At 47.8% G+C, this 12,500-nt stretch overlaps 1 protein-coding gene across 1 annotated transcript in view; it reads right to left on the bottom strand.

The window, feature by feature from the left end:
- Positions 1 to 3,875: 3,875 nt before the first annotated feature.
- The window catches only part of mcu (mitochondrial calcium uniporter), a 55,322-nt gene continuing 46,697 nt past the window's right edge, over positions 3,876 to 12,500 (bottom strand). The window contains exons 4-9 of the mRNA XM_084709178.1: positions 10,521 to 10,691; positions 10,244 to 10,348; positions 9,982 to 10,142; positions 9,220 to 9,423; positions 8,987 to 9,103; positions 3,876 to 8,649 (exon numbers count right to left, since the gene is read on the bottom strand). Coding sequence (XP_084565304.1) covers positions 8,569 to 8,649; positions 8,987 to 9,103; positions 9,220 to 9,423; positions 9,982 to 10,142; positions 10,244 to 10,348; positions 10,521 to 10,691 — 839 coding nt within the window. The 3' untranslated portion in view covers positions 3,876 to 8,568. The remainder of the gene's footprint in view (positions 8,650 to 8,986; positions 9,104 to 9,219; positions 9,424 to 9,981; positions 10,143 to 10,243; positions 10,349 to 10,520; positions 10,692 to 12,500) is intronic.

The following is a 12,500-nucleotide window of genomic DNA, read 5'->3' as shown; positions in this document are numbered from 1 at the left end:
AGCCCCTCTGAGGGATGCTGTGTCCCAAATCACCCTCTTTTCACTTTGACCATGTCCTGCAGCTGCCCTTACTGTGCACACGCCTACCATGCTACGTGCTACAATTGGGACATGCTACATCCTCATCATCGTAACATTGCACCTTGAACTTTGGCCCTCTTGCCCAAACATGTCACAAATCGTAGCACAAAATGTCAACATTGTTGAAATATAGAATCGGCGCTGATCAAAGCATGCTGTCAGAGCCTGGGATGCTGCTGCTCTGTGACGTCTGAGGTTCATCTGAGGGGAAGCATCTCTGCTGCGCTGACTGGGAGTCAGAACAGCCAGAAGAGCATACTGCAACAGCCAGAAGAGCATACTGCAACAGCCAGAAGAGCATACTGCAACAGCCAGAAGAGCATACTGCAAAATGCGACTGGATGCACTACGACATCCTGGTATTATTTGGACGTACAAACCCATATAATAATAAGACTTTATTGATTTCATACAAGAATTGCAGCACAAGGTGCTTTACATAAAATCAATAAAAACAATAATACAAGTAAATAAAGTAATAAAACTCTTCTGAGATCAAATTAGTAAAATGCTTTGGTAGAAATGTTTGAAGATGAAAATGTCTAGCGTGTTTTCTTCCCATGGGAAATGTGTTCCATAGTTTTGGGACGTAGTTGACAAAGGCTGCATCACCATTCTTAGTGTGACTGCTTCTGGTGACCTCTAATAGGCCTGCATCTGATGATTGCAGTGTTTTAGCTGGTGTGTAGGTTTTAAGAGTTAGCAATGTAGCTAGGTTCTTGTCCATTTAAAGCTTTGTATGTGAGGAGAAGGATCTTAAAGTCAATTCTGAAGGTAACAGGGAGCCAGTGTAAAGTACCTAGGACAGGAATAATGTGTTCTCTCCTTTTGGTTTTGGTTAATTATCTAGCTCCAGAGTTTTGAATGAGCTGTGGTCTTTCAGTGGTTTTCTTGGGAAGACCAGCGAAATGTGCGTTACAGCAGTCTGCATCATTTTGGTTTATGAATGGTCGTACCTTCGCTATATTCCTGAGGTGAAAGAAAGCTGTTTTGGTCACTTTATTAATGTGAGAGTTGAAATTCAAATCTGAGTCCAGGATTACACCGAGACTCGTCACTTCTGTTAGAGCCAGAGGGTTAAGCCTCCTAGATTCTTCGTAAGCATCTCTCTTTTGGATTTGGGGCCACATAATAGGACTTCGGTTTTGTCCTCATTTAATTTATGAAAGTTACCATTCATCCATTTGTTTATTGCCAACAAGCTGTTGGTAATGAAATGTAAGGCTGTTGACTCGTTGGGTTCAGCAGATATATACAATTGTGTTTCATCCGCATTGCTATGGAAATCTATATTATGTTTTCTGATTATGTCGCCGAGTGGTAACATATGAAGAGAAAAAAGTAATGGACCCAAGCAGCTTCCTTGAGAAACCCCGTAGCAGTTCTCATGTTTCTTAGACCTATGGTCTCCTAAACTAACATAAAACTTCCTTCCTGTGATATGTTTTCATCCAGTTTAATACACTGTCCGTTTACCCAATCTTTTCCAGTCTATTGATTATGATATCATGATCAATGGTATCAAATGCTGCACTGAGATCTAACAGGATAAGGATAGAGACTTTTTTGCATCAGAGTTTAGTCTAAGGTCGAGCAGTTTCAGTACTGTGATATTTTCTGAAACCTGACTGAGAGACTTCCAAGATGTTATTTTCTTCAAGAAAGGAATGTAATTGGACTAATAATATATTTTCCAATACTTGGAACGTGGAGTCAGGTGGCTGAGTGGTTGGGAATTACTGTAAATCGCTCTGGATAAGAGCGTCTGCTAAATGACTAAATGTAAATGTAACGTATTAAGAATATTATATATGGAAGATTTGATATTGGTCTGTAATTTGCAAGTATACCGTTATCCAATTTGGGTTTCTTTAATAGGGGCTTCATATGATAACTGGTTTGGTAGTTTGTCTGTTGGGACCCACCTCCCATCGTCCCAGTCGGAGTTCCGCTCAGCAGGGCAGGAAGGAGCGGACAATGCTGCTATCTGGCACAACGTCGGTGCCGGTCATATCTGAACTCACCGTCCTGTTTACCAGCAGACTGACATTCAGAACAGCCCTCACACCAGGTCAGTGTGGGGCAGGAAGCAGACAGACAGGGAGGAGTGGAGGAGTGGAGGAGGGGAGGAGGAGAGAGGGGTGAGAGGGGTGAGAGGGGTGGGAGGAGTTAGGGAGAAAGGAGGTATGGGGAAGGAGGAGATAAGGGAGGGAGGAGAGGGGAGTTCCTCTCGGTGAACATCAGCAACGACCTCACCTGGTTTGTTCACACGGACAAGGTGGTCAAAGCGGCCCGTAAGCGCCTCTTCTTTCTGAGGAGACTGAAGAAGTTTGGTATGGACTAAGTCATCCCTACTAACTTTTACAGATGCACTATAGAGAGCATTCTGACTGGTTGTATTACAGTGTGGTATGGGAGCTGCACAGACAGAGACCGCAAGGCCTTACGAAGTGTGGTCCGTTCTGCTGAGTTCATCACCGGCAGGATGATGAACTTAGCCTTACAGCCCCAGCCCTACAGGACACCTACCACAAATGTTGCCTCAGGAAAGCTGGCAGGATTCTAAGAGACTGTTACCACCCATCCTTCAGTCTCTTTACCCCGTTGCCTTCTGGCAGGCGTTACCGCAGCATCCGGTCGCGCACACGCAGACTGGACAACAGTTTATACCCAAGGGCCATCAGGCTTCTGAATGGACACTGATATGGACATTGATTTACTGCACACTAGTCACTTATACACTGTCACTTTCAGCTACTGGTTGCACTATCAGTAACATTGCACTACTGTACCTCACTGTACTTCGCCATCAGGCTCCTGTCTGGTCATTGACATAGTCACTGATCTGCAATTTTTGCACTATTGTATTGCACTCCACCTAGGTTAGGATGGGATATTGAGTTGTAATAGGTTTTATGTGCATTTAGGGTTAGTATAGTGTATTATTTATTGTTACCTGTATATTTAGGAAGTTTTAGTATTAGGGTTAGCATAGTCGATTATTTATTGCTATCTGTATATTTAGCAAGTGTCACTTATTTAAGCTCAGCATAGTTGTAAATTATGTTCTGTGTACTTATATGTTATGCCAGGTGCTTGCGTTGTCTTGTCTTAAGAATTTCAGTGCCCAGTCTGACTGAGTTGTTCTGTGTACCTGAAAAATAAAAGACTTGAACTTGAGGAAGGGATGAGAGGGGAGGAGTTAGGGAAGGGGGGGATGAGAGGGGGAGGGAGGAGGAAGTGATGAGAGGGGAGGGAGGAGTTGGGGAGAAGGAGGAGAGAAAGGAGGGAGGGGAGGGAGGATGAGAGAGGAGAGGATTTAGGGAAAGGAGGGAGGAGGAGGAAGGGATGAAAGGGGAGGGAGGAGTTAGGGAGAAGGGAGGGAGGGGGAAGGAGGAGAGAAAGGAGGGAGGGGAGGGAGGAGGAGGGAGGGATGAGAGGGGAGGAGTTAGGGAAGGGGGGATGAGAGGGGGAGGGAGGAGGAAGTGATGAGAGGGGAGGGAGGAGTTGGGGAGAAGGAGGAGAGAAAGGAGGGAGGGGAGGGAGGGAGGATGAGAGAGGAGAGGATTTAGGGAAAGGAGGGAGGAGGAGGAAGGGATGAAAGGGGAGGGAGGAGTTAGGGAGAAGGGAGGGAGGGGGAAGGAGGAGAGAAGGGAGGGAGGACAGGAGGAAGGAGAGGAGCTGTATACTAATGTATATTTTTAAAACTGTGACTGAAATGAATAAAACTGTACTTTACTCGTACTGTATGTTGTCTTGGACCAAGACTCACACTTACAAACACACCACAGCTGTACAATCATCTCCAAAACCTTGGTAAGGATTTTATTGGTAACTGAATTACATTTCTCTTTTATACATATTTCATAAATGATACAGGATTTTACATTTTTCTTTTTTTGCCAACATTACAGCATCCGATGTCAACGAAAGAAGAAGAAGAAAAAAAAACTAGGAAAGAGGTCAGAATGAAGAACCAAACCAAGTAAATCCTGTCAGCTGCTTCCTCTCGAAACATCTCCTTGTAGCGCACACAAACAGAATGGAAATTCAAAACAAAACACACAACCAAAACCTAAACGCGATTGGGGGAGGAGGAGGGGGACATACAAAAAGAGAAGGGATGAGGGGATAGATGGACGGAGTGGAGGTGGAGAGGGTGAGGTGCAGCAGAGATGTTGTTCCTCCTCATGCTGCCAACATACAACAGGCAGCTGGAGTGAAAGGTCAGAGGGCATCTCTAACAGGGTCTCTGGACGGAGAAGATGGGAGGGGGGGGGGGGCACTACCCCTCTTGGAGGGGAGGAGGAAGGAGGGATGGGCAGGGGGAAGAGTGGGAGGGGTGAGGAAGGAGTGAGGGTGTGGGAACAGTGTAGGACATGAGGGTGTCAAGGGGAGCAGGGTAAGGGGGATAGGGTGAGGGGGCAGGGGTAAGAGGTGAGGGGGCAGGGGTAAGAGGTGAGGGGGCAGGGGTAAGAGGTGAGGGGGCAGGGGTAAGAGGTGAGGGGGCAGGGGTAAGAGGTGAGGGAGCAGGGGAGAGAGGGTGCATTGGGTTGGCTGGGGACTAGCCAGTTTTGGCAGGGCAGATTCTATCGACATGGCAACAAGACCGCCCTGTCCTTAACAACTACTAACAACGTTCTTTAAATCATCTTTGCAATATTTTGATAAATCATCTTTTTATTTTTACATAATTTCCCATGTAAACAGACATTCATGCAACACCCGCATTATAATAAAGTTCCCTATATTTGATATATTTCATTTAAAAAAGAGAAAAAAAGAAAAACAACTCAAAGAAGAAGGCAACAGAAAAAGGCAATAAAAGGTGTATGATATGACAGGAAGTCTCATGCAGAGACAGACAGGAAGAAGGAAGTAGGATGAAGAGACATGGCGAACCTAGACTCAGACTGCAGACATCTCCAAGGAAACCCCAGGACTATCCTTACTGTGTGTCAGTGTGTGTGTGTGTGTTAGTGTGTGCTTATCTGCAAACACAGCCTTTTGTAGAGCAGAGGGATTTAAAGCTATTGATTGTTTGAGTTGGGGTCGAAGGTGACGTAGATTTATACCCACATCGATCCAGAGCGATTAGGGAGAAAGGATTCATGGACGTGCTGCTCTACACCTTTATGCTTACTCACTCTCTCTCTCTCACACACACACACACACACACACACACACACACACACACACACACACACACACACACACACACACACACACACACACACACACACACACACACACACACACACACACACACACACACACACACTCTCTCTGCCTTTCCTTCTCCTCTATATCCGCTTCTCTCTCCCTCCACCTCTCTGGTATTCAATGGCTGCAGCTTCAGCAAAAAAATTAAGAAGTCATTAAATTGAGATTGTTTATCTGTAGAGCAGCACATACAGTCGCCGCCTTTCCCTACAAGACAGTCAGCGTGACCCCTGACCCCTGGCCTGGAGGGCTCGGCTGGACTCCAGGCCTGGAGGGGTCTGTGGTACAGCAGGTCCTCTGGCCTGGAGGGGTCTGTGGTACAGCAGGTATCCTGGCCTGGAGGGGTCTGTGGTACAGCAGGTACCCTGGCCTGGAGGCCTGGAGGGGTCTGTGGTACAGCAGGTACCCTGGCCTGGAGGCCTGGAGGGGTCTGTGGTACAGCAGGTACCCTGGCCTGGAGGCCTGGAGGGGTCTGTGGTACAGCAGGTACCCTGGCCTGGAGGCCTGGAGGGGTCTGTGGTACAGCAGGTCCCCAGGCCTGGAGGGGTCTGTGGTACAGCAGGTACCCTGGCCTGGAGGCCTGGAGGGGTCTGTGGTACAGCAGGTCCCCAGGCCTGGAGGGGTCTGTGGTACAGCAGGTCCCCTGGCCTGGAGGGGTCTGTGGTACAGCAGGTCCCCTGGCCTGGAGGGGTCTGTGGTACAGCAGGTCCCCAGGCCTGGAGGGGTCTGTGGTACAGCAGGTCCCCTGGCCTGGAGGGGTCTGTGGTACAGCAGGTACCCTGGCCTGGAGGCCTGGAGGGGTCTGTGGTACAGCAGGTCCCCTGGCCTGGAGGCCTGGAGGGGTCTGTGGTACAGCAGGTCCCCTAGCCTGGAGGGGTCTGTGGTACAGCAGGTCCCCTGGCCTGGAAGGGTCTGTGGTACAGCAGGTCCCCTGGCCTGGAAGGGTCTGTGGTACAGCAGGTCCCCTGGCACGTCCAGAGTGAAGCACGTGTAGCCTGGAGGACACCAGCGCTGTGCACAGCTAGCTAGAGGAGCGAACCTTGTAAACTATGTAGCTCATCATAACCACACATGAAGCCAGCTGTTTCCTTGGAGATTAATATGTCAACGTACCATATGCTGAGTATACAGTACACATTTAAATACACACTAGTGTGTGCACAGACGCACACTGAATGATGATGTTCCTAGGGACTAGCCAATGGGAGGACAGATTGTTGGATTTTGCTTCCTGCTTTCCATTGATGTAGACTTGTTTAGCTTTGTTAGCCAAGTTAGGATCCTGACATGAACCACACTTTAACCAACCCCACCTACCCTACCCTCCTCCAACCCCACCTACCTTACACTCCACCAACCCCCACCTACCCTAAACTTAACCAACCCTACCCCCACATACCCTAAACTCAACCACCCCTAACAGGAAGTAGTGTACCTGCTCCTTCCCTGACTGAAACTAACCATCCCCAGAATGGAAACAACATAGATATGGTGTGTTTGACCAGGGTCTGATAATGTAAATGATAGAGAATGATATCCAAAATAAATACAAAACTGCAACAATACTCCTTCCTACACATTCACAGGGTTCTAGTGAGGGCATCTCTAGCATGCATGCAGCCTAGGTTAGCTTAGTTTAGCCTAACCCTGTCAAGCCTGGCCTAGCGTAGACTAGCTTAGTTTAGCTTAGCCTATCTTAATTCAGTTTAGCCTAGCCTAGTTAGCCTAGCCTAGCGGACGGGAGGGAGCTCTGGCCTGGCTAAAGGAGGACTGCTAAACTATGTTGAGTAGTTATGAGTCAGCCCTCAGGATGTAAAGCTAAGGCGAGTAGAACATGAGGTGGTCTAGTGATTGGAGTCATTTTATGTCCGGAGGGATTTGTTTGTAAGGTAACACTCCTTATGAACTCTGCAAGTCTGCCTACATATTAGTGAGCAACATACTGTTTGTAATGTTGATGGTCAAGGTAGTAGTTTGTGTTTTTGTGTGTGAGAGTCAGAGAAAGATAGAGAGTCAGAGAGAGAGAGACAGTCAGAGGGTGTGTGAGAGGGGGAGTTTGTGTCAGAAAGAGAAGGTGTGTGTGAGGGAGAGAGGGAGTTTGTGTCAGAAAGAGAAGGTGTGTGTGAGGGAGAGGGGGAGTTTGTGTCAGAAAGAGAAGTTGTGTGTGAGGGAGAGAGGGCAGGAACATTGATGAGACTCCGGCAGGACTTATTGATATTGAGGTGAAGCAGATGTGTCAGTACCTGCATGTATCTGTACCTGCATGTATCTGTATCTATCTGTCTGTAATTATTGACAACCAGAGCTCCACCCCCTACTGAAAATAAACTGGTCTCTCTACAGCTCCTTTGATTGTAGATATATTTAGATATATATATATATTTATATTCATAACAAATATAGTATGGCTTTCAAAATAAAAAGCGCCAAAATATTTTTTTGGAATAAAAGAACCCACAGTGATGTTTTCGTTGGCTCTCCTCTCCCCCTGGCGAGGGGCGGAGCTCTACAGAACGTCAAAAGGAAGAGGAATTGACGCCCTCCACTTCCTGTCAAGGCGGAGACAAACTGCTGATAGGGCGGCAGGGTGGGATGGGCAGCAGAGTCTGGCCAATGGGAAGGCTAGATCTGAGCCAAGGTTACCTGGATGGTCTATCAGAGTCCTCCATGCATGCTGGGGGCAGCGGCTAGCCACAGGAAGTCCTTGTAAACTTTAATTCATGGGCTGAAGTCCCTCCCCAGAGCTCTGCCTTGCCCAATCAGAGTAGTGCTGTAAGTGTTGTTGGGTAGACAGCTTCAGAAGACTTCAGAAGTTACCGAGGGCCTGGCCTTCCACTGGTTGTCCCTAGCATGTCACACACACACACACACACACACACACACACACACACACACACACACACACACACACACACACACTGCCCCTCTGTAAGCCGCCTCTGCAGTATGAATCTTCAGGTGTATCCCTTCCTGTCTGGCCATGGTGACTTTCTGCCAACTGTCCCTGTGGCCAATCACTTCTTCATAATCATCATCATCATCATCATCTTAATCATCATCATCTTCATCATCTCCACCCTCAGCCTTCAGAGGGATGTGTTTCTTGTCGTCGTCCTCATCATTGGTTTAGCTTGCAGTTGTGATGGTCAGTCAGGAAGGATATCTCTTCCTAACCTCATAAGGGACATGTGGGGGGGGGGGGGGAAGGGGAGGGAGACAGAAAGCAGGGAGAGAGGGAGCTGGAGGGAGGAGAGGAGGGCGTCATCAGTCCTTGCTGGAGGTGATCTGCTGGACGGGGAGCTGCAGCTGGAGCGGGTCCCTTAGACGCTTCAGATCCAGCTCCACCTGGAGGAGAACACTGTTACACCTCTGTTCTACCAGCCCTGTACCTGGAGAACACTGTTACACCTCTGTTCTACCAGCCCTGTACCTGGAGAACACTGTTACACCTCTGTTCTACCAGCCCTGTACCTGGAGAACACTGTTACACCTCTGTTCTACCAGCCCTGTACCTGGAGAACACTGTTACACCTCTGTTCTACCAGCCCTGTACCTGGAGAACACTGTTACACCTCTGTTCTACCAGCCCTGTACCTGGAGAACACTGTTACACCTCTGTTCTACCAGCCCTGTATGTGCATGTGTGAGTGTGTGTGTGTGTGTGTAAGCGTGTGTGTCATACCTCAGCAACATCCTCCTTGAGTTTGTTGTACTTTTCTACATCAAAGCGAGTCCTCTTCAGCCCCTTGTGGAAGAACAGCAGGTACTGTCTGTCCCTGGCGTCAGGGTAGATGTACTCCTACACACACACACAGGTCACACACATGCCATCAGGACACACTACAGACTCACACATTCTGTGAAACTGTGTGTATACTTTACATGTGTGTGTGTGTGTGTGCGCGTGTGTGGTACCTGGCGTGTGAGGACAAAGTAAGAGTACATGGCCATGGCGGTGCCGTAGGTGATGAAGTATGTGACAGGCTCCATGATGTCCCAGGAGTACTCCCACCAGGTGAGGCGTGCCAGGATGCCAAACTGGGTCGCCATGTAGGCCACGCCCCCCCACAGAGCCCAGGTGGTCCGCCGCTCCGCCTTCCGGCTCAACTCCTCCTTCACCTGCACACACGCACACACACACACACACACACAGGGCACCACACACACACACACACACAGAGACAGAGATGCATGAATTCAGGTCACTCTCATTCTGAATCCTTGGCATAAGCAGTAGGGTAGAATAGAGCAGAGCAGAGTAGAGCAGAGTAGAGAAGAGCACAGTACAGCGGAGTAGGGTTGAGTCCAATAGAGTAGCATAGAGCAGAGTACAGTAGAGTAGAGCAGAGTACTGCAAAGTAGAGCACAGTAAACTACGGTAGAGAAGAGTACAGTAGAGTACAGTAGAGCAGAGTACAGTATAGTAGAGCAGCGTAGAGCACAGTAAAGCAGAGTACAGTACAGCAGAGTACTGCAGAGTAGAGCAGAGTATAGTACAGTAGAGTACAGTAGAGCAGAGTACAGTAGAGTACAGCAGAGCAGAGTAGAGTACAGCAGCATAGAGCACAGTAAAGCAGAGTACAGTAGAGCAGAGTACTGCAGAGTAGAGCAGAGTATAGTACAGTAGAGCAGAGTACAGTAGAGCAGAGTACAGTAGATCCTCTCTCCTCCTCAGACCTTCTCTAGAGGGCGGAGCTCTGAGTTGAGGTCCTCCAGGCGTCCAACCAGCTGCCTCTCCTTGCTGAGCTGGTGCTCCTCAATGTGCAGGGTGGTGTACAGCTGCTGCACCAGGAACTTCACATCATTCAGACGCTCTGCATCCTCATGGGCCAGCAGCTCTGCGCACACACCAGCACCCTCAGTAGGGGGGGGGGGCTGTGTGTGTGTATATGTGTGTGTATGTGGGCGTGTGTGTGTGGACGTGTGTGTATGTGCTCACCTCTCCGAGGAGGTCTGACCAGGTGTGTGGTGTCGTTGATGACCAGATTGAAGTCGTCCAGCAGCAGGATGTCTATACCTGTAGACGAGGCTATCCTCGCTCCATCTGCAGGGGGAGTCACGCAAACGATTATGTGTGTGTAAAAATGTGTGTGTACCTGTAGAGTAGATGGTGACCCTGTCGATGCCCCTGTATGTGTGTGTGTATGTGTGTGTGTGTACCTGTAGAGTAGATGGCGACCCTGTTGATGCCCCTGTATGTGTGTGTGTGTGTGTACCTGTAGAGTAGATGGCGACCCTGTCGATGCCCCTGTCCTCCTCCTGCAGCTGTTGGAGGAGTACGCCCACACAGTCGCTCAGTGGCTTCAGGGTGAACTGGCAGCGCTCCCTCCTCGACGGCAGACACACCGAGACCACCGGCAGCCCATTCTGGTACACCACTGTCACCTCTGAGGACATACACACAGTCAGTCAGCACACAGGACACATACACACAGCGTCACCTCAGGACAGACCCTTTTGCCATGAACACAAACACATCCTCACCACAGAAAACACACATTTATATATTGTGTTTGCAAACCAAAAGGCACCACACACACTTGGCAGCAACTGAAGATGAATTACAAAAATATACTTTAAACCGGTATGGTATAATTGCAAAACAAGCTGTTGTGATCTTGCTGAGCTTCATTAAATAGCATTCAGTGACTACAACCTGAATTCCGGAAAAGTTAGGACGTTTTTTACTTTTGAATAAAATGAAAACTAAAAGACTTTCAAATCACATGAGCCAATATTTTATTCACAATAGAACATATATATCATAACAAATGTCTAAACAGAGAAATGTTACACTTTCATCAACTAAATGAGCTCATTCTAAATTTGATGCCTGTTACAGGTTTCGAAAAGGTTGGGACGGGGGGAACAAATGGCTGAAAAAGCAAAACATTTGGAAAGATTCAGCTGGGAGAACATCTAGCAACTAATAAAGTTAATTGATATCAGGTCTGTAACATGATTAGCTATAAAAGGGATGTCTTAGAGAGGCAAAGTCTCTCAGAAGTAAAGATGGGCTGGGGCTCTCCAATCTGTGAAAAAGTGTGTTAAAAGATTGTGGAATACTTTAAAAACAATGTTTGTCAACGTCAAATTGCAAAGGCTTTGCAAATCTCATCATCTACAGTGCATAACATCCAAAGATTCAGAGAAACTGGAGAAATCACTGTGCGTAAGGGACAGGGCCGAAGACCTTTATTGGATGCCTGTGGTCTTCGGGCCCTAAGACGACACTGCATCATCAGCACTCATCAGCATGATTGTCTCAATGTCATTACTAAATGGGCCCAGGAATACTTCCAGAAACCACTGTCGGTAAACACAATCCGCCGTGCCATCTGCAGATGCCAACTAAAGGTCTATCATGCAAAAAGGAAGCCATATGTGAGCATGGCCCAGAAGCGCCGTTGTGTCCTGTCGACCAAGGCTCATTTAAGATGGACTATTTCAAAGTGGAACAGCGTTATTTGGTCCTGACGAGTCCAAAGTTGACTTTCACTTTGGAAATCACGGACGTCCGTGTCCTGTTATCATTGTTCAGTTCAAAAACCAGCATCTCTGATGGTATGGGCAGCTTGCATGTTTTGGAAGGCACTATGAATGCTGAAAGGTATTTAAAGGTTTTAGAGCAACTTATGCTCCCCTTCAGACAACGTCTATTTCAGGGAAGGCCTTGTGTATTTCAGCAGGCCAATGCAAATCCACATACTGCAGCTATAACAACTGCATGGCTTCGTCGTAGAAGAGTCCGGGTGCTGAATTGGCCTGCCTGCAGTCCAGGGGCCTGCAAAGCACCTATAACCGAAAGATTGTTTGCTACCTAATGTCCTTCTCTTCACCTTTTGTCACTGCTTTTCAGAATCATTTCATACCTGCAAGGTCCTTTCCTTTATAAATCACAATCAACGTGGGATTGGCGTGCCTGCTGTCCAGGGGCCTCATGTATAAAGGATTGCGTAGCTTTCATACCAGAAGATGGCGTATGGCCAAAACTCGAAAAGTACCTACGCACAGAAATATTCACATGTATAAAACCGGTCATACGCCAGGTCCTTCCCTTTATAAATCACAATCAACGTACGAACCGCCTTGCCTCCTTCCATAAATGAATATGCAGATGTATAAATATATAAATGCACCCCTGGGGTCATTGCTTTGTCTGAATTACCGTACTTCTTCGAATAAACGCCGCCCTC

Source organism: Hypomesus nipponensis, chromosome 11 (assembly GCF_054491055.1).
Source record: "Hypomesus nipponensis isolate SF chromosome 11, ASM5449105v1, whole genome shotgun sequence".
In the NCBI taxonomy this organism is placed as follows: Eukaryota; Metazoa; Chordata; class Actinopteri; order Osmeriformes; family Osmeridae; genus Hypomesus; species Hypomesus nipponensis.
This window is presented reverse-complemented; position numbering and strand designations above follow the sequence as displayed.